Source organism: Cupressus sempervirens, chromosome 1 (genome assembly GCF_028749045.1).
Source record: "Cupressus sempervirens isolate cs-2001-9-10 chromosome 1, ASM2874904v1, whole genome shotgun sequence".
NCBI lineage: Eukaryota > Viridiplantae > Streptophyta > Pinopsida > Cupressales > Cupressaceae > Cupressus > Cupressus sempervirens.
In genome coordinates, this window is record NC_143118.1 from 199,576,510 (window position 1) to 199,599,714 (window position 23,205).

General features: G+C 36.9%; 1 protein-coding gene across 1 annotated transcript in view; it reads left to right on the forward strand.

The window, feature by feature from the left end:
• Positions 1 to 23,205, forward strand: part of LOC149576812 (calcineurin B-like protein 1) — a 155,074-nt gene that overhangs the window by 101,561 nt on the left and 30,308 nt on the right. Inside the window, exons 6-7 of the mRNA XM_089820144.1 lie at positions 2,762 to 2,870; positions 3,038 to 3,090. Of these exons, the coding sequence (XP_089676270.1) occupies positions 2,762 to 2,870; positions 3,038 to 3,090 (162 nt within the window). The remainder of the gene's footprint in view (positions 1 to 2,761; positions 2,871 to 3,037; positions 3,091 to 23,205) is intronic.

The following is a 23,205-nucleotide window of genomic DNA, read 5'->3' on the forward strand; positions in this document are numbered from 1 at the left end:
TTGCCGAAAATAGACTTACTAAAAATAGTAGGTCCACAACTGAGACCCCCAAAACACCTTGTCATCTCACAAGGGTCGTTATGATGAGCTAACTCCATCAACTGCGTAGACCTGCTAAAATCAGGGACATTACAGAAGTGCAAGGAGTTGTTACTCTTAAGTGAAAAACGTCTTCATGAAGCCATGTGCTAGAAAAATTATTTATTAAAAGAATCTAATGGAAGCTTCTAATAAATGGTGTTGGTGAAGCCAAGTGAATTATAAAAGGTGGCTTCATGAAGCAAATGAATCTTCCAACTGTCTAATTTGCTTTGTTTCTTGTGTGCTTGTTTCTAAATTTCTAGTTTTCAAGTCCCTTGCTGAGGTATAAAGGTTTGGAGCCGAGAAGTGCATTTTAATCCACAGCTGAGGTATTGTGGGTTAAGTCCTGAGAATTGTTCAAGTTGAACAATAGAGTTTTCCCTTTCCACCTGCAATTGTGAAGAAATTTATTGTTTGTCTAAGCTATAACTAGTTGGGGTTATTATAGTGGTATCAGAGTGGTTTCTTGCAATCCTGTGGGGTAGGAAAATAAAATTTATTGTGCATATATCAAAATTATGGCCACTAATAAGAAACAATGGGATGGTATTGTGAAACAGTTGAATGTGTTAGTGAACTGAATCAAAACCACAAATGAATGACAAAACTGATTTCAAATCCAAAATTTGAGAAGAGCATGATATCGTTTTTTCAAAGGAACAAATATGTGGTACAATGGACACTATTAGAGAGCAAAAAATGTTTTCAGTCAATACTTAGTCTGATTTTTATATCAGCAGTGGCCCATGTGAGATTATAGTTATCGATAGGATAGTGTGCATGGATATCGATGATATGGAAGAAGATTACATGGATATTGATAGTCACATTAGTTCTGATTTGCATGACAACAATGAGGATTTTTGGCATCATGATCATACAGTGGTAGCTATAGATGTGCAAGACATTCCTTTTTAGTTACCACATGTCAGTGCCGAGTGTTGGACACATTGGATGAGGAGTTTGATTGGGATTATTGTTAGGTTGAGTCGGATAATGCAGTTGTTGCCATGAGTTCCCAAGATTGTGCATTTGATGGTGATGCAGTATTAGTGGGAGTGAGAGTGTATAATGATATTGTCATATCAGAAGCTACTTCCATGCTAGATGAACCATTTAGTGAGGTACCTAGCAGTAGTACCTTAGTTGTTCAGGTGTGCATTGATGATAGCAGACATGATGTTGCACTTCATGAGGTGTGTGATGGTGAGTGAGTGGATTCACAGAGATTTTTCAAGCAAATCTGGATTCAAAGGAGGGTGGTTTTGCACCGGGATTGGATGACATTTAGGAGGAGGGCTGCGAGAGTGAGGACATCGAGGACACTAAGAGTGAGGGTGCAGATGATGAGGATTCATTGTTAGCGCCATCACCAACTAGATCTAGGATTGCTATAGAGTCATAAGCACAACCACAACCACAACCACAATCACAGTTTTTACAAGAGCTATTGGGAAGGGTAAGAGTTAGATGTAGACTAGTGTCATATTGTACTTGACGTTTGTATTTGCTTATCTTTTTACAAGGACAATTTGCTATTTTTAGTTCGCTTCAGAGTTTAGAGTGTTTGACTATGGCTGCCAGCCACCAACATTCCATATGAGAATGCGATTTTGTTACATATTGCATTTATATATATATACCTAGATCAGCTTGTTTGGTTTGCTTAGTCATTTACTGACTCATTAGATGCATTTTTTTATTGAATTATGCAAAAATAATGCATTTCTAATTAAATCTAAGTCATTTCTAAAATTCCCTAAATTTTCCCTAGCAGTTGCGGATTCATCTCCAATATTTGCCGAGATGTATTGTTTATACCCTGAATTTGTATTTTGATTTTGACGTTGAGTGGCATTGATACTGCATTAAACCATACAACTTGTTGGTCTAAAGCCACTTTTGGAGTACCACTAGATTGGTGGTTTCAAAATGATGAAGCACATGCTAGTGTACATAAGTAATGGACACCATTGTCGTAGAGATCAATTTAGATTATCATTATGCATTCGAAATTCTTAAGCATTTGCCAGTTCTGATGTTTTTTGAGTTGGATGCTTTGTTTTTTTAGATTAGTCTAGAAATTTCTTGATATTGAATGGTATGATAGAAGTTGGTGACTTTAAGTAGTCTGTGAAACTGAGCAGAAGATTGCCAATCTGACTAAAAGTTAAGTCATTGAGGCTAATCATTTACTCAGTCAATAAAGTGATTTAATATTTTACATTGGAACTTATCAATCTCCCTTTCTTAATTAATCCCATTTTACAGTAATTATGGAAATCTGAGGCTTGAGGTCTATTCTGTATTTATTATGGTGCCATGTAATGAATCTCTGTTTGAACTTAGCTTGTCTGTCTACAGTGTGATACAGTAATGACTATTCACAGATGTCAACTGCACAATTTGACTTTTGTAATAGTTTGTAGATATTTATGGTGCATTCTGTTTTTCAATACAGTTCTGTAAAATCTGAGTTTATCTTAAAAAGATATGGTGTATTAAATATTGGAATCTAGTAAGTACTCCTGTGTATTATTCAGTGCATCAGTTGTTGAGCTCAGCTCCTGATATTGATTCATTTGAGGAAATTATATTTCACAACAGTTCTGATTGCTACTTCAATTTGCTTCATGGCTAGTGCTTATTTGAGGACTTTTTTATTGCATTATCTTAATAGGTCTTTGATCTATTCGATAAAAATCACAATGGAGTCATTGAGTTTGGAGAATTTGTTCGTGGACTTAGCATCTTCCATCCAGATGCACCCCTAAAAGATAAGATTGATTGTAAGTAAAGAAAGATATCTTCAATGTTGCATTTGATATTATGAGTTTTCTCTTCAATGCCATTCACCCTGAACTCCATACATCCATATGATGCACCATTTAAAAAATGAAAAGCAATTTTGTTTTAAAAATTGACAAGAGAATTTTCACTGGAATTTCACTTGCAGTTGCTTTTAGACTTTATGATTTGAGGCAGACAGGCTACATTGAACGTGAAGAGGTACGTGTCCTATCTTTTTGGTATAAGTTAATAAATTCATGTATGGACTATGGATATTTAAATTTTCCAATTGTAAAATATTAATCTAACTAGAGATTTGTGATAACTTTAAAATTGTTTTTTGATGAAATCTTGGTGAAGTACATTAATTTTGTTAGTGAATATATGCACACCACCAGAAATCTCTATTAATTACCATGGCAGATCCTTCCTTTTGATAAAATAAAAATTTCTTTGGTAAATCAATCTCTTAACTAGGGATAACCTTAAAATCAAGTGTTACTGGAATTGTGGGTCAATTAATATTGTAAGAACCCTTGCTGGTTCTAACTTCGACAAACATAGTGGACAATTATGTCACTGCTGTTACAAACATAGTGGACTGTAATTTATATATTTATTTTCCCAACAGTTCAAAATTTACATCCAAATGACAAGTACAACAATACTTTGCAAAGATTCATGGATGCACCATTTATTTGTAAATTTGGGCATGAATGGTATTTGCTTTAGCTAAGAACGCAGCCTTTAGAAGAAATTTGCTGTAAGAAAAACCCCACGTCACCTCTCAAATTCAGGCCACCGAGTATGCATTCAATTGCAGATTAAAAACGCCCAACAACAAATGAAATTGGACGTTTGACAACTCTAAAATTGCTGGTAAAATATTTACTTCTCAGCCACAGTGAAAACAATAAGAGAAGATGCCAAATTCTCCTATAGACAATTGTTCCACAAACTAGACACTTTTCAGCAAACAAAGAGATGCTTGTAACCATAGTAATCGCAGCTTCCGGAAGACAATAATAATTCTCAAAATTTAATCCACAATGCTTCATCTATGGATTAAATGAATAGCTCAGCTTCAAACCCTTGTACCTCAGCAAGGGAATTGAAATCACCAAAACCCAGAAACCCTCACAAAGACAATATGAGAAAATAGACAATTAGATGATCAATTCTCATAATGGGAGCCATATTCATAATCTCCATTGTGGAACTTAGCTTCAACTACACACCTTTCACTTAAAAGCCTTTTTGCTTTATACTTAGGTACATAATATAATTTATTAATTTTCTTTTGGCTCCCAAAAGACCTTTTCAACCATATCATGCTTTTCTAACATGTGAGGTCATTTTTTCTTGTGCCCAAGATATTAAACTTTTCAACCCAGTTCTAATGAGCTATGACACTAAGGACCCATTTGGTTGTTGGAATTGGTATGAGCTAATTACTAAAACTTTGAATCAGCAGTTTGGATGAGCTAAACTGGCATTGGTATTTGAGTTTCGTATTCCCATTTACCTCCAAATCCAGTGTTTCAATCTTCCATCTCAAGAGGTGGAATTGGAAAATCAATTCCAATTCCACTAAAATGAGGATTGAAAATAAAGTCAATCGTAAAATTTTTGAAGTCCACGATCTGCATAAATAGATATTCGATTAATCACTTACCAAATTGAGTTTTCATTAGAGTTCTGGTATAACTCTTGAACATGTCTATGAGTGTTGGAAATCTGCCAAACATTGGAAATCAGTAATCATTCTGCATTTTTTGCTGCTACGCGAGCCATGAGCCACCCATCTTGGCATCTTCCACCTTGGATCTGATCTGCACAGTCTCAATACTATGAGTTTTGTTTGACACACCAAATCGGCCTCCAAGTCCGACGTATTTGGCAACAAAATCCTCACTAAGTCCCGGGATATTACAGATTGGCAGCTGGTGGTGATCAGTCTTAGATTCGATTTGGATCAGAGATACAGAGATCTCATACTCCAAATGTGGGTTGCAAAGGCAACAGATCATCCACGTGGCAACAAAAACCATTGTAAAGAAACGATGTGAAGTTAAATGAAAGTACAACATATGTAACAAGTTATAATCAGAGCAATACAGTTGTTGAAAGGTTAATAAACTTTGGAGACATAACAAGAAGTATTAGGATTTGAAGTTAAATGAATCAAAGAAAATGTTTATCACTTTACGTCCCAAATATATTAAATCACATTTATTGTGTGAGGAAGAAGTTTATCTCTGCATTCCTTGCTTACTGTTTTGCAACCATCTCCTGCATTATATTCCTAGCAAACAATGATTTTTGTAAATTTGTCACATACAGATCACAATAATGCTCCACGAATTCCACTTCTGAAATACGGCCCCCAAATGTAGAAGATTATGTTCCCACTCATCTTCCAGGACAGGTCCAACTATTTCCCCAAAACCCAATTTTGAATTACAAATCTAGATTTTGACAAATTCCGAATAGGAAACAAAATCCAGTTTTGCTAATTCCACAAACCAAACAGACCCGAAGGTGGTCAACATAAGAAAGAAATAAGAGGTTGTTCCAAGACAAAGAGCTGACATCAGATTCTCTTAGGGACAAGATTGAAACAAGTATTGTTGAAAGCCTAAAAAGTAGGCTCAGAAACTCTAATCACACAAAAGTATCCTTCTCGCAATGGGACAAACTTATCCGAAAGAAGTGGTATTACAAAGTAATTGGTAAATATTTGCTTGATATTAACAAAGATGGAGAGGTCAATATATACAAAAGAATTGAATGATGTTTCCTTAGGAAATGATTGTAAAGAATGGAAACATACTATTCTAGCAAAAATAAAGCTTAAAGAAAGCTAACAGATAACTACAAATTAACGAATATTAGAAAAATTCTATTATTTACAATAGATTACAAATAGATAACCATTAACTAATAATAGAAGCTCTCTAATATTGTAATACCCTCCCTTAATGGTTAATCTATCGACAACACCAAGCTGTCTTTTGAATTTGACAAACTTATCAGGACCAAGAGGCTTGGTGAGAATGTTTGTAGTCTCACCCGTTGTAAGAACATACTACAAGCCTATTGTCCTATCTTCAACTAGCTGTTGTATGTAGTGATAGTGAACATCCACATGCTTGGTTCGTTCATGGAAGATTGGATTCTGTGCTAATTTGATAACGCCTTCGTTATCAACAAACAAAGTGCTAGGTCTCGTCGGTGACATCTGCATATCCCCAAGCATCCGACGAAGCCAAACAAATTCACAACCTGCCTTGACTGTCCCTTTGTATTCAGCCTCTGTTAAGGAGAGAGAAACTGCCAGCTGCTTCTTATTGGTCCATGTGATGGCACCGGATCTCAAACTGAACACATTCAAAAGTTGATTTTTTATTGTCAACAGAGGTTGCCCAATCTGAATTGGTGAACCCATTGAGTCTAGGATTAGAATTCCGAGAGCAAAGAAATCTAGATCCTGAAGTGCCCTTCACATAACGAAGCACACACTTTGCTTCCATCAAATGATCAGACTTGGGAGTTTTCATAAAGCAGGACATGTAGCGAACTGCGAAGCTGATATCGGGCTTAGTAGCAGAGAGGTAGATGAGGCTGCCTACTAGTTGCCTGTATCTAGTAGCACCAACAAGAGGAGAATCAAACTTGGTTGATAACTTGAGACCTTTCTCCATGGGTGTACATGCATGCTTGCAATCCTGCATATGAAATCTGTCTAACAGAGCCTTGGCAAATTTGGACTAAGAGATGAATATACTGAAAAGTTTAAATAAATCTTCTTCTTTGGTGTAAATATCAATTTCTATTTATATTGACTTGAAGGACTTAGGATATTTAGAATGGATATAATATTTCTATAATAATTTAATATTATAGAATTTCTTATTCAACTAATTAATATAAGAAAATAGTTTATGATATTATCTTGTATAAGTATTGAAGGTGTCTTGTACTTGAAATGCAATGAGAAAATACGTTTGATTGCCACAGTTATTGATCAAAGTCTTCTATTGCATCTATAGATATCATCGGAAGGGGTTAAGAAGAAATGAAACGTTCCAACAAGGGACCGCTGTCATATCAGAACGACAGTAGACAAGGAGAATAAGCTTGCGGGGCCGACAGTAATATGCTGTGAACGAATCAAAAGCGCTGTTAATCAAAATACACATGAAACCTGATGCAATTTAGAAATGATAAGGAGTATCTACAAGTATTATAGAATGCCCGACTTAAGTTAGTACGAATATATATGTATAATATTATATATATATATATGTATAATATTATATATGTAATATTATGTATATATGTGTATATGATATATATACTATCAAATGGACAAATATAATATTCTAATAATGTATAGATCCACATAATAGATCCAAAGGCACAATTTATATAGTTTTAGTTTCTCACAAGGCTAACATATTTAACACTCCCTCTTTAGCAAGAGGGAAATTGAAAGAGAATAAAACAACTTACACAATTAAAGTGTAATCATCATAGTGTTTTGATAAGGTTTAACCCAAGAATCAAAACCCAATGGATTTTCATGGTGTCCGGAAAATGTGGCCCAAAGAACCATGAAGGTTATCAATGTGTTCGAGAAAATCTTGTCCGAAGAACAAGGATAACCCTATATTCAAACATTTCTGTTTGAAGACAGATTAACTATAAATAAAGTCGTCACTTTATAATAGGATCAGAACACAAGAAAGGTCGTCACCTTTCACAAGAAAAGTAAGTCACTTTTCACAACACAAGCTTGCAAGAAAAGATTTATATTCATGAATATATTATTTAATAAATACATTTACAACAATGTTATACCAAGTTTACCTCTGAAGTACACAATTTTCAACTTCGCAAGAGGTTTGGTAAAAATATCAGCATTCTACTCATTTGTACTAATGTAACTTAATTTAATAACATTTCTGCCAACCATATCTCTTATATAGTGATAAGGGGTCTCGATATGCTTCGACCGGTTGTGGAAAACTAGATTTTCACAAAGTTTGATACAACTCTGATTATCACAATGAATCAGTGTAGGTTTTAGGGGCTTTCCAAATAACCCAAATAGTAGTTTCCTGAGCCACACTGCTTCACGTGCTCCTATGGAAGCAGCTACATACTCAGCTTCAGTATAACTTAAAGCAACAACTGGTTGTTTTCTATTGAACCAAGATATCATAGCTGACCCAAGATTGAAGCAACAACCTATAGTACTTTTTTGATTTGTGGAGCAACTTGCCGTTGAGTCAGTGTATCCTTCAAGATTTATCTCAACATTCGTATACTTTAAACCAAAACCAATAGTTCCTTGTAAGTATCTCAAAATGTGTTTGGCAGTCTTAAAGTAATTCTTCTTTGATTTGCACATGAAATGACTCAGAACATTGGTAGCATAGCATGTGTCTGGTTTGGTATTTACAAGATACATAAGTGATCCAATGATCTGTCTGAAGAGAGTAGGATCGATGTCCTTAGAATTTATAGCTTCTTATCTTAGCTTGTGCAAGTTTGTTTCCATCGGAGTAGATAAGGGCTTACTATCCATCATTCCGAATCTAGTCAAAATATCTTGAGTATACTTTCCTTGATGTAAGAAGATGTAGTCCTTTTTTTGATTGACTTCTAGTCCCAAGAAGTAGTGTAGTAACCCTAGATCTTTCATCTCAAATTCGGTTATGAGGTCTTGTTTGCATTTTTCAATCAATTTATCATCTCCAGTTATTAGTAAACCATCAACATATAGAACAAGTATTAAGTATTAACATCTCATCTTTTGAGGTTTTGAAGTATATGTTTGAGTCGGCTTCATTCTTTGAATATCCAAGTTTGGATAGATAGTTTTTTATCCTTTCATATTAAGCTGGAGGGGCTTGTTTGAGACCATAGAGTGCTTTCTTGAGTTTACATACAACTTTTTATCTTTCACAGTGAAACCTTCAGGTTGTTCTATGTAGACTTCTCCACTAATGATCCCATTAAAGAATGCAGTTTTTACATCCATCTGATGAATCTTCTATCCTTTGGATGCTGCAATTGCAATGATTGTTCTTACAAAAGTGTAACGGGCTACTGGAGCAAAAGTTTATTCATAGTCAATGCCAGCTTTCTGAGGAAACCCTCAAGCAAAAAATCTAACTTTGTGTCTTTCAATACTTCCATCTGCAACGTATTTAATTTTATATAACCATTTTGAAGATACAACTGTTTTACCTTTAGGTCTAGGTACAATATCCCAGACATTGTTTTGAAGTATGGAATTGTATTCTTCCATCATGGCATCTTTCCACTCTTGTGAATTTAGAGCTTCTTTAGTTGTAGATGGTTCGGTTTTATTTATCTTAGTTATCAAAGCAGTGTAACATGATTGATTTCGAGTTCTCTTGCTTTCTTTTGAGATCTCATCTGGTTCTACATTGTTTTCTTCAATCATCTTCCTTGCCCATAATGGCCTTTTCTTCCCATTTGTAATTTCCTCATTAGCTATATCTGATTCTCTTCCTTCAGATGTGTAATGTTCTCGTTATAAAGTAAATAATAAATTAAACTTTTGTAATGGGCCGGTTGATTTAGTATATCCCAGACCCATTTTTTATTTTGTTTCTGTAGTTTGTGTTGCCATCGGCTATCTTTGTACACCCTCGAAAAGGTTTCCCAATGGGTATTTAAGCATGGCTTGGAGGAAGTTTGTAGGTATGCATTTTGGATTATTTGTCTTTGTTTTGCGAATTCCTGTTGGAGTTCTCTGTAATTGGCCATTTCGGAAGTGAAAGACCTTCCCTATTTGGCTCGTTTGGTTTCGGTGGGATTCAACCCTCACCCTATTCCGCCTGTGTATTCTCCGCTCAGATCTGGCAAATTGGAGTGCCATCATTATTTGCAAATACTTATATCTATATCAATTTGTGAATGTTCTTCCATACTTGTATTGGCGTTATTAGGTATCTCTGGCAAATACAATCATAGGCAACATCTTTCGTACGGCCATTGCATGGCACCATCATTTGTACAGCTCTCACACACCCGTACGGACCCCTCACCTTGCAATCCTTTGCAACAACATTTCCGTACGGCCTCTATATACTTACCATACAGCATCCATAGTTTTCCCTTCCACACGACTGCTTGGCTCACCGTACGACCACCCTCTACTCACAGTACAGGCATCTTGTTTCCATCATACAACCACATCCACATCCTTACCACCGTACGGTCATTTCACACAGTCGTACGAACCAATTCCTTGCCATTTTGTACGCTATCTTCCTCCATTGTTCCCCACTGTCACCTATTCTACTGTATGGCCATACGACCCTACTTGTTGGGCATAGTCATTACTGTACAATCGGCTCCACCTTCTGGTTTTAACTGACAAGATCTTGGAACTAAACTTTACAGCAGTATTAGAGTACTTCGATCCTGCTAGCTTGTGGACAGTGAATGAGAGTTTATAGCCGGAAGAGAAGGACACATTTCGTTGATCGAATGGCTGATGAACGGGAACCGACCGCTGCCGAACTTGTGGCTCTACTGAGGGAACTTGCAGGAATCAAGCACAAATCACTGATACGCAACGACTCATGGAAGAAACTCTCAAGAAGTTGGCGGAGAACAAAATATCTGGAGAACAAAATGGTCATAGCGTGGACTTGGTGTCGGGTAAATCAAACCCTCAACCAACACGCTCTCGACCTTCCATGCCAACTTTTCCACCATAGACGGAGGCACAACATGGAGGGAGACAACCAACCTTTGAAGAGATGAGAGAAAACTGGAAGAATGCAAACCTTAAAGAAGATATATCCTACAAAGATTACGTAGATCTGAGAATGAGATATTCGGGAGGCGGAAACATAGGATACTTTAACGATGATCTTAGAAGAAAGTTGAGTAAGGTAAATCTGTCACCATTTGATGGATCCGGTTCCATATCTGCACAAGCGTGGGTAATGAAAGCCGATACCTATTTCCAGCTGAATCACATGCCAGAAGAAGCAATCAAATTTGCCACGTTGCACTTGGAGGGAGTGGCGCATGAATGGTGACACCACGGCACCATCACATTAGGGCATGATCAAATAAATACTTATGCAGAATTCACATAGAGATTGATGGAACGATTTGATGGTAAAGATCCGGAGCTCAATTCCAAAGATTTGGCGCAACTAAGACAAACTGGATCGGTCGATTAGTTCATTGCAGAGTTTTTAGAGACTCTATTTTGGTCACGGACATTTCTGAAAGAAGACGGGTAGTGCTCTTCATGGACGAACTGACAGAACCTCTAAAGGGTTGGGTGAAGGGGTTCAATCTTGCCACCCTATCAGAAGCAATCAATGAAGCAAGGAGTATGGCATTGTCGTCGGCATCAGCCCTTCGAAGTTGCATCCTAAACCACCGATGTTTCTGAGGGACAAACCTCCGCCCAAAAAGCTGTCGTTGGATGAAGCTACCAGACAGGAACTCCGAAGGGAGAAATTGTGTTTCAATTGCAAGGGACCTTGGGAGCTTGGCCACCGATGCCTTGGAAAGGGGAAGATTCATTACATTGAGGTCGTGTCTGATGATGAGGATGAACAAGAAGAAATGCTGGCCGAAGATGACCAACCCCACAATGACACCAACATCAGTTTGAACTGTAAGGAGAAAATTGCCGCTTTGGTACAACGCAGAGGAACCATTGCATTGGCTAGCAGCCTGAGGTGCACAGTTTTTCGTGTTTGGGGTACCCTTCAAGGACAAAGGGTTACGGTGATGTTGGATAGTGGAGCTACCCTAAATTTCATAAACTCATCCTTGGTAAAATGAAGAAGTCTACCTACAGAGGCGCACGCAGGCTTTCAGGTCAAGGTCGCCGGAGGGACTTTTCTACCCTGCATGCACCTTGTTCCTCAACTGAGTATCACAATGGCGAATCACAAGGTGACTGAGGACTTCTTCATAGTGGACCTGACCAACATGGAAATTATTCTTGGCATATAAAGTGTATGGAGACCCTTGATGAATACACTTAGAGTTTCAAACGGATGGACTTCACTTTTGTGGTTGATGGAAAGAAGGTTGTCCTCCGAGGAATGGCAAATGAAGGTCCGAAGGAAGTTTTTGCACATCAGATGGAGGCAATTTGTCAGCACGATGATGTTGTGTGACCTGCACATTGTCTTATCTCGGTGGAACCTATAAAGGGGCATCGAACACCTCTACAAGATGATGAACTTCAGGATATTTTAAGTAGACATGATAAAGTTTTCATGGATATTCCTCCTGGCATACCACCTCATCGAGGGTTCGAACACACTATCGAGTTGGAATCAGGGGCAAAGCCGGTCATAACCACACCGTACTGCTATCCCAAGAAATTCAAAGATGAGATCGAAAGGACGATTCAGGAATTGCTAGAGAAAGGATGGAACCATCCCAGTTCTAGCCCATTCACGTCATCTGTGGTCTTGGGCAAAAAGAAGGACGGGATGATGCGCATGTGTGTGGACTACTGCACGTTGAACAAAAAAAAATAAAGAATAGATATCCAATTCCAAGGATAGATGAGTTGTTGGATGAACTGCATAGTGTGGTCTATTTTCAAAATAGATCTCCATTCCGGATACCATCAGATCCGCATGAGGGAAGAAGATGTGGAGAAAACGGCTTTCCGTTGTCATTACGGACATTATGAGTTTTTGGTCATGCCGTTCAGATTGACCAATGCATCTGCTACATTTCAATCATGCATGAACTGCATCTTCAACAAGCAATTGCGTAAGTTTTTATTGGTGTTCTTTGATGATCTTATTTATAGCAGGACATGGGAGGAGCACCTGAATCATCTGAATGAAGTTCTAAGTATCATGGAGGAACATCCTTGTTCGCCAAACAGTCAAAATGTAAATTCGGTATGACAGAAATATTGTACTTGGGGCATGTTGTTAGTAAATATGGAGTTCAAGTGCATCAGGAGAAGATTCAGGCTATCCTCAACTGGTCTCCCCCAAAATCACTCACGGATTTGCAAGGATTCTTCGAACTGTGTAGTTACTACAGGAGGTTCGTTAAAGGATTTTCTCAGCTTAGCGCACCTCAAATGGATCTGACGAAGAAGGGGTCATTCCAATGGAATGAAAAGGCACAACTCACCTTTGATAAGATGAAAGAGGCCATGAGCACTTGTCCCATACTTGCACTACCTGATTTCACTTGACCGTTCATTTTGGAGTGTGACACGTCCGGAGAAGGCATTGGAGGGGTATTGATGGAAGATAGACACCTCATCGCTTATGAGAGCAGGAAGCTTACACCAACAGAATGCCTATATTCCACCTATGACAAAGAAATGTTGGCCATCGTACATGCACTAACCAAGTTTCGGTAGTATCTGGTAGGTGCCAAATTTGTCGTCCGTACGGATCACACCAGTCTGAGATTTTTTTGGAGCAACGACATTTGAACGAACGACAACAAAAAAGGGTAAGCAAAGTTCAAGCTTTTGATTTTGACATTGAGTATGTGAAAGGGAAGAACAATGTAGTTGTAGATGCCTTGTCCAGGAAACCCACCATTTGCTCACTAGACCAGATTTCAGCTGACTGGAAGGCACATCTGTTAGTGGAATACTCCAAGAATACATTTGCCTGTGAAATAATGGATGGCCACACTCACAATGATCGGTACGGAGTGGTGGATGACATCATCTACTATAAAGGCCAGATATACTTAGTGCCAGAATCCAAATTGAAGCAAAAAATCTTGAAGGAAGTACATGACTCACCTCTGGCGGGACACTTGGGTTTCCTCAAAACTTACAGAAGTCTTCGGGAGAGGTTTTCATGGAAAGGACTTAAAGGAGACATGTTGCAATATGTAAGAGAGTGTATGGTCTGCCGACATAACAAGTCCGAACATACTCCTCCTACCGGGTTGCTACAACCTTTGCCAATTCCCAAACATAAGTGGGAAAGTATATCAATGGATTTCATAACAGGTCTTCCCAAGGTGAACGGAAAGGATTGTATCTTCGTGGTGGTTGACAGATTGACAAAGTATGCACATTTCTTTGCCATCCCCTTGGACCTTCAGGCTGCACAAGTTGCCAATTTGTTTTTTAGAGAAGTCTTTCGTCTGTATGGGTTACCTCGAAACATTGTTAGTGATCAGGATGGACGATTCGTCAGTATCTTTTGGACATAATTGTTTCGAACAGTAGGGACACAATTGTCGCCAAGTACGAGTTACCACTAGCAGATGGATAGAGAAACCGAGATTGTGAACAAATGGCTCGAAGGCTACCTTCGGAACTATGTTTCAGCATGACAACAAGCGTGGGTAAAATGGATCCATCTGGGAGAATATTGCTACAATACCACACATCACATGTCTATCAGGATGGCACCATTCAAAGATCTGTACAAGTACGAACCCATCTTCTTCATCGACATAGTTCTCGGTGATAGTCGCACTCCAAGGGCGAGGGACTGGCTTCAAGAGGGACAGGACATACTGAGGTGCTTGAAAGAAAACCTACAATGGGCACAAAATCAACAGAAGATGTACACCGAAAGACACAGGATAGAGAGGAGTTTCGAAGTGGGGGATCTGGTCTATCTCCGGCTCTAGCCATACCAACAATCTTCATTAAAGGGAATAGGAAAGGAAAAATTGAAGCCACGATTTTATGGCCCCTATCGCGTAGTCCATCGCATTGGTGAAGTAGCGTACGAATAGGAACTTCCGGAGGGGAGCCGCATTCATAATGTCTTCCATGTTTCTTGTCTGAAGAAAGCCATAGGGCAAAACGTCACAGTTGCTACCGACCTTTCGGCACTCAATGAAGAAGGAAAGCTATTTTTGGAACCTGTTGAGATCCTCGAAGTACGTGAAAAGACTCTACGGAACTGCACTGTGAAGGGATACTTGTTACGCTGGCGACACCTACCGTTGGACGATGCAATGTTGGAAGGTGAGCACATTCTCTAGCACCCGCCATTGCATTTGCTTGAGGACAAGCAAACTTTGGGACGGGAGGACAGTAATGTTCCTGTTATAAAGTAAATAATAAATTAAACTTTTGTAACGGGCCAATTGATTTAGTGTATCCTGGACCCATTTTTTTTTGTTTCCGTAGTTTGTGTTGCTATTGGCTATCTTTGTACACCCTCGGAAAGGTTTCTTGATGGGTATTTAAGCACGACTTGTAGGAAGTCTGTAGGTATGCATTTTGGATTATTTGTCTCTGTATTGCGAATTCCTGTTGAAGTTCTCTATAATTGGCCATTTTGGAAGTGAAAGACCTTCCCTATTTGGCTCGTTCAATTTTGGTGGGATTCAACCCTCGCCCTATTCCGTTTGTGTATTCTCCACTCAGATTTGGCAAATTGGAGTGCCATCATTATTTGCAAATACTTATATCTATATCAATTTGTGAATGTTCTTCCATACTTGTATTGGCGTTATTAGGTATCTTTGGCAAATACAATCATAGGCAACATCTTCTATACAACCATTGCTTGGCACCATCATTTGTACGGCTTTCACACACCCATACAGACCCCTCACCTTGCAATCCTTTGTAGCAACATTTGTGTATGGCCTCTATACACTTATTGTACGACATCCATATTTTTCCCTTCCACATGACTACTTGGCTCACCGTACGACCACCCTCTGCTCATCATATGAGCATCCTGATTCCACCGTACAGCCATATCCACCTCCTTACCACCGTACGATCATTTCACACAGCTGTACGAACCAATTCCTTGCCATTCCGTACGCTATCTTCCTCCATCGTTCCCCATTGTCACCTACTCTACCGTACGGCCGTACGGCCCTACTTGTTGGGCATAGTCATTACTGTACAGTCGACTCCACCTTCTAGTTTTAACTGACAAGATCCTGGAACGAAACTTTACAAGATGTGTTCTTCCTCTAAGTCTCACTTTGTCTAGATTCTTCATCATCTGAGTTTGGTTCATCTTCTATGCTGTTTGAAAGTTTTAAAGCAGAGTGTTCTTACCACTTGTATGAATGTATCCCAAGACATTGGTAGTCCTCTAAGAGCTATTAATGAAAGCTCTTGATCTTCAATTTTGTTTCCAATAAACGATAAGTGTTTCTTGGTTTTAGAAATTTTCTCAAAATAAGATTGAATAGAATCTCCTTTTTCCATTTTAGTATTCAGTAGTTGAGTTTTTAAGGTGATCAGTCTACTTGAGTATTTATCTCAAATGTATTTTTTATGGTCTTAAATACTTCATATGGACTTTTGATATTTGATATAGAGGGAAGAATGTGATCCTTTATTGAGTCGACAATAATTTTACTTGCTTTATTGTTCCGCCTTTTATAGGTGAGTCCTTCTGATTCATTTTGAGGTATTCGAATATCCTTTTCAATGAATATTTCTAGTTCTAGTTCTTCAAGAATCGTAATAATATGAGTTTTCCAAGAGAAAAAATTTGATGCACCTTCAAGTCTATCTTCCACTCTGACATTGTTTGTCATTATATCTTCCCTTTTTTTTAACTTAATTAAAATTCGAGATTTCTCTACCAAGTTGGCTTTGATACCATGAAAAGTTTAAATAGATCTTCTTCTTTGGTGTAAATCTCAATTTCTATTTATATTGACTTGAAGGACTTAGGATACTTAGAATGGATATAATATTTCTATAATAATTTAATATTATAGAATTTCTTATTCAACTAATTAATATAAGAAAATGGCTTATGATATTATCTTGTATAAGTATTGAAGGTGTCTTGTACTTGAAATGCGATGAGAAAAGATGTTTGTGTTTACTGCATAGGTTAATTAAGAAATGCACATAGATAATAAACAGGAACAACAGTAGTACTCCTTAGATTATTCGCATATGCCAACAGATTACATAACTGGAGATAAGATAAGATGATTTACGATGATCCCAGACGGGGCATAAATACTTTCTGCCGAACCTTCCAGAAGAGGTCTGTTAGCTACAAAATCTTTACTGACGATAACATCCTGTCGGCTACAAAATACAAAATCTGCTGACTACAGTTTGATTGCCACAGTTATTGATCAAAGTCTTCTATCGCATCTATATATATATATCATCGGAAGGGGTTAAGAAGAAAGGACACGTCCCAACAAGGGACTGCTATCATATTAGAACGACAGTAGACAAGGAGAATAAGCTTGCAGGGCCGACAGTAATATGCTGTCAACGAATCAAAAGCACTGTTAATCAAAATACACATGAAACTTGATGCAATTTAGAAATGATAAGGAGTAACTACAAAGTATTATAGAATGCTCGACTTAAGTTAGTACAAATATATATGTATAATATTTTATATATATGTGTGTATATGATATATATACTATCAAATGGACAAATATAATATTCTAATAATGTATAGATCCACATAATAGATCCAAAGGCACAATTTATATAGTTTCAATTTCTCACAAGGCTAACATATACCAAAAGACTATTGCCAAACCTCAACACCGAGGCAATAATGCATGAGCCCAAGGTTAGTCATATTAAAAGACTGACATAAATTCTGTTTGATTCCCTAAACTAGAGATGCCGAATTGCAAGTGATGATCAAATCATCCACATAAATAACCAAAAGGATGATGTCACTGTCAGTAGTCTTGATCACTGATCACCTTTGCATTCAAACGCTATGCCAAAAGAAAGATTCGCTGACTTTAGCATTCCATCATTTGGTAACTTCCCTTTGCTATTTCCACTCGTCTCCTTTCTTTTCATTCCCTTCTCTGTTAGACGTTGATTGGCCAAACTTCTATGTGTTTGCTTGGGAGATTTAATGTGTTATGAATGCTCGATTATTTGTATAGAATTTCTGTCCTTTGTAATTTTTGGGTTCTTATCCATCTGCGTTGCTCTTCTAATTGTATGATTCACATTGAATAAACTCCTCTTATCCAGTTCCACGATGAACGTTTCTTTGACTGAAAGCTGACTTGATTCTTATACTTGAACGCCTTTGATAAAACCCTAAGTCGGATCCTATGCGACTGCTGCTCCTTCTGCCATTCTGTAGATTATAAAAAGAATCCCCTTTTTTCCCATTTGGAGGAAAACAATTACTCTCTATACACCTTGGGTGGAGATGAAGAGTTGCATTTGTAAAGGACACGTCTCATCATATCTTCTTTATTAATTTAGACAATAATATATATAATATTTAATTTAATCAATAAATAATTATTATAATTTTTTATCATTTTATTAGTATTAAATACTAGATAAGTATCAATCTTAAACTTATCTAGCTGTGGGTATTACTTAATTTAATTAGTATATATTATTAATCATCAACTATATAAATTCATTTTATATTGGCTTTAATATTATTATTAATCATTATTAGATCCCCTTTTAAGTTTGCTATATATATATGTCAATTATTGTATATCTATAATTTAATTTTATCAATGTTATTATAATTATAATTTTATTTATTTAATTGTGTAATCTTATATATTTAGCTCTATTATCATATAAATCAATGTTGGAAATGAGGACATTACATTCAAAATACTGATCATCCTTTACCTTTGATTACCAAAATGCACTTATCCTTCTTGACTAAGAGCGAGTGTTAAAGTTTTAGTCAATTTGGATGTCTTTATTCTTTATATATGAATGTTCATAATATGTGATATAAGTGATATAAGTTTATATATGTACATAAGTATGATTAAAGTTTATATTATATTAATTACCTAATTAATGAATAGACATGTCCCATGAAGGGATATGTGTCTTCATCGATTATTCTCTTTATATATATAAGAGGTTGCTGCCATTTGAAAAACACATACCTTATACAATGGCAGTGCTTAGTACATTTGCAGTGGTCCAAGAAAATCAACAGCTTGCTTTTCTTTATAAATCTAAGTTCCACGACGACTCTCATTGATGCCATCAGATATTCATAAGTCTTTTTTTCACTATCTTTTGTTTACAATGGAGGCATTCAATCATTGTTCAATATATATATATATATATATATATATATATTGCTGAAGACTTTTGGCTTCCAAATATACGATGGGATGATGTATTTCTTCCTTATTTGTATCTTCCGCAAAATGAGTCGTCCTTACATTCCACGAACTCCAATTCCTTACTACAGTATCCAGCAAAATTGTCTTCCAGATGTTTTATGGCTTCCAGAGGTATTGTTTGGTGTTGAGTATATGTATTGCTTCTCACAGACTGTCAAACAAATGTGCCAAGTTTACAGAAGTGGAACCCTTCTTTTATACCCAGGTTGAGAGTGTGGAAGCAATTCGGACGTGATCAGCCATTCGCTTCTCTTTCTCGACTCTCCAACATGCGGCTATATACTGAAGTCACAGATCAATCGTTCCCTAGTTTCTAGGCTCGAATATTCCATTTGATCATGCCAGTATGAACTGTCTAACACCATTCTCAATGCAGCTTGTGTGTATTTTTTGTTTTAAAGAATATGGTGGAGAAACAGTGATTGCTGAAATGTATTTAAGTATGAACCAACTTCCTTTTCCACATTCTCCCAATCATGACCTTTAGTTGTTTTGTAGCATATTGTTTAAATATAAGTAATGGGTAAGATCTAAAGAATCTCCCTTTGCCATGGTGCTTGGAACTCTAAAATTTGCCAAATTTTTAGAGTTCAATCACTAGGCAACATAGGTTACTTTTTTCACTTTTGCTCTACCCTCCATTAAATTCGAAACTAGTTAGGGTTTCTCCACAATTTATTAGAAAAAGCTTATTAAAATGTTTAATTTCCTAAAGAGATCAATCCATTATGGGTCATATTCTCATAAACTTCTAGAAACATTTTTTAATTGGGAACTTGTGCAAAGGAGGGTTTTTTATAAATAATCAATATTTTTTCCTAAGTCACCCTTCATAACTTATTAATAATGAAAAAATAAAGTAAATATTTTAAATTTTCAAATTTATTCATAAACTCATCATTTGGACTCCAAACTGAAATTTGATTGTTGTTCTTGTTCCAAGGATGATGCAACAGGTGAACAAACAATCTCCCACTAAAAAGTAGGAACTGCAACCAAAGTCTGTAGATTGATCTTGGAGTAAGAATTTCTCCTAAAATTTGGATACTGTGCCAAACTACACTTATAAATCCCCTGCGGAACTCCACAAACCCTTGGATAGATCCTTATCTACTCTACTGACCTATGGGAACCCACATGATTTTGATTTGTGGTGACTGGTTTTTTTGGTAAACACATCAAACATTTTCAAGTTGACTCGTCAACCATTTCCTAAGGTTGACTCATCAAGTATGTTTGGGGTTAATTTGTTAAGCCGACATGTCATGTAATACTGGCTTAGGGTTTGGGTTTTTTCTAATGTAAATATATAGCTTCTTGCAGCGGTATTGAGCTGTACGTGGGATTGACGATTGGAACAGGTTGAAGTTAATAATATTGGACTCACTATTTGGTGGATGTAGCCCAGGGATTGGGTGAACCATGTGAAATCTTCGTGTCTACTGTTCATTAATGTGCACTTCATTCCTTTGATATTGATTATATTTGCATGTAACTATTATTTTTTGTCTATCTAATCTAGATGATAGGCCTACCTCCTTTGACAACTTAATTGTTTAAATAGGGGAGATTACACTTGCCTTTTATAAATCTAGTTTTGGTGTAGCTGATAAACTTGGGCAGGATCTTTTTTAGTCTCAAGCCAGCGGCTTTTTCAATATCTTGTAGGAGACGTTTAGAAGGTTAGTAGGTTGCTAGTTTTTGATGTGTGCTCTTCCCCATTTTGGACAGAAGTTCGATAAGTCCTCTATTGATTTTACTGCCTAGGAAAATTTTCTTAATAGCTTCCTTGTAGACAAATTGCAAATCTTGGTTGATCCAATTGACATTGTTCTTGTAAAATTATAGAGATAAACCATCAATACCACGGGTTTTATTATTCATTGATGTTCCTACTTGATTCTGTAACATCTACCTTCACAATTATTACCTTTTGAATGACTTTCTTATAAATCTCCTGAGCTTCATTGCAATAATAATTTGTTTATTTTCAGCCAATAAGAAGTCCTTGTAAAATATATGGAAAATATATGTATTGGCAATGGTGATGGGTCCAAACTATTTCTCTCATTCTTATATAATTGAAAAAGAACTTTGATCCTTTGTCCCTATCTTTAATCCATTTCAATTTGGCCCTAGTTTTCATACGTCAGATTTTCATTGTTTGGATTTTTCTAACTTATGCTTGGCAATAATCAGTATTTCATCATTATTAGGGTTCTCTTGCAAGAGTCTTTCATAGGAAAGAAGCTCTTCTTGGAGCTTGTTCTTAGTAAATCTTCTATCAAGAGTTAATTTTTTTCCTAAGAGCTTGAAATAGGCAGTTAATGTTCGGTAGCTTCAGTTGGATAAACCCTCAGACTAAAATGAAGGTATATATATAATATGTGAGATATAATATTTATAAATAAATACTTAATTGTTATATTAATTAAATAATAATGAATAGACATGTCCCATGAAGGGACATGTCTCTCCATGTGTTTTCCGCAATATGACAGAGAGATCGCTGCTCTTGAAAACATATACCGAAGAGACAATGTTAATTCATTTGCAGTGATCCTAATAAAACAACATGGTATTCAGAGCAGGTTCGTTTCTTGTGCCTTCTCTTTAAGTGACGTTAAAGTCAGTAGTGGAATTAGATCGCTTGACATAGGTAAAGGGATTTCATTGGGGAATGAAATATCATTAATGAGAACTATGATATTTTCATTCGGTGGATCATGTCCGATAGAGTGTCCCACAGGAAGGATTTAGAATTTAGAAGATGCCATTCGTGCTTGCTTCCCTAAAGAAAAGTCTGGCTAGAGATATGGAATGATGGAAGTAGGTCATATTTACGAAAGTGTTTGTCTTTCCAACAAGCACCAAGAAACCGAGGATTAATATCAAAAGTCAATGTGTAATCAGGTACAATAATTTGAACAGTGATAAGTCTTCTTAGGGCAAGTATCTGCATTGGAAGGCACATATATGACGATATAAAATTGTTTGTACTTGCTCAGTCCATCGGAAATCCAATGACTTATAAAATCTGAATCTGATCTGAGATATGTACTATAAAGGATATCAATCAAGGAGACTATATTAGTGGTGATTTTCCTTTCCAACCACGTATTCGATCTGTGCTTGGGTCCAAAGACTGCAATATGTATGGCATGATTCAAAAGATACCACTTGCACAGTGAGTATTTGATCAGATACTAAGAATGCTGATGCTTGTGTGTCTGGAATCTGGATGATTGTGCCGTGGATGACTAAAACAATTGATGTTGATGATCTACGTGTCGCTTGATGAATGATCCCAAGCGGTCTATAAGAGATTTTCACACCCGATGTGCAGAGTCTATGATATGATGTAGTGTAACATTGTCAGCCTTGGATGGAATAGCTGTTCATGTAAAGACCCCAACCAGACCCAAACTGTAACACTGATGCACAAACTGATTTTTTGTATGTTTGATAATTTTCTGATTTTTTAAAATATATACTTTGAAATTCTGTTTCAGAAATAAATGAAAGACAAGGAACAATATTGCAAAATAACACACTCCCAGAATTTTCCAGAATTTATTTGCGAACGAGAATAACAAATTAACAATGAACCAACAATTTAAAGAAAACTTCCAATAATCAAAGAACCTGATTATAATTTGAAGGCTTTTGGAACGATCAATATGGAAAACACAGAACTCCAGACTGTAAGTTGCTGATTTAGATCATTTTGTGGCCTTCTCCAATTCAGATTATCACCCAGCCAACTGTGTTTTGCCACCTGCCTTAGTATGACAGCCAAACAAGGACGTGGCCCAATATACAATAGAAATCACAGGCCTGGAATCAAATCGCGGACCTTAAAATGATATCGCTGAGCATGTATGAAGTGATGGCTAAGTCCCAAACCAAACACAGTTGAAATACTGGCCGGTAGGTGCTTCAAATGCTGGTGCTAACCTCGAATTCCCTCACGCAGGCCTGATTATAATTTGATAAACTTGTCCACTATGAAATATGACCTCCAATGATCAACCACTGCCCTGATATGAACATCGGACTTTGGCAATTCAAAATGGGGACCTCCAATTGAAATCGCAGTTCCAGAAATGCAATACATTAACTGATAACCATAGAAATAAACCTCTCCTTCAGACACAGTGGGAAGCAGTGGGGAGAGGCCAGGCAAATTGTCATACAAGAGCAGAAATT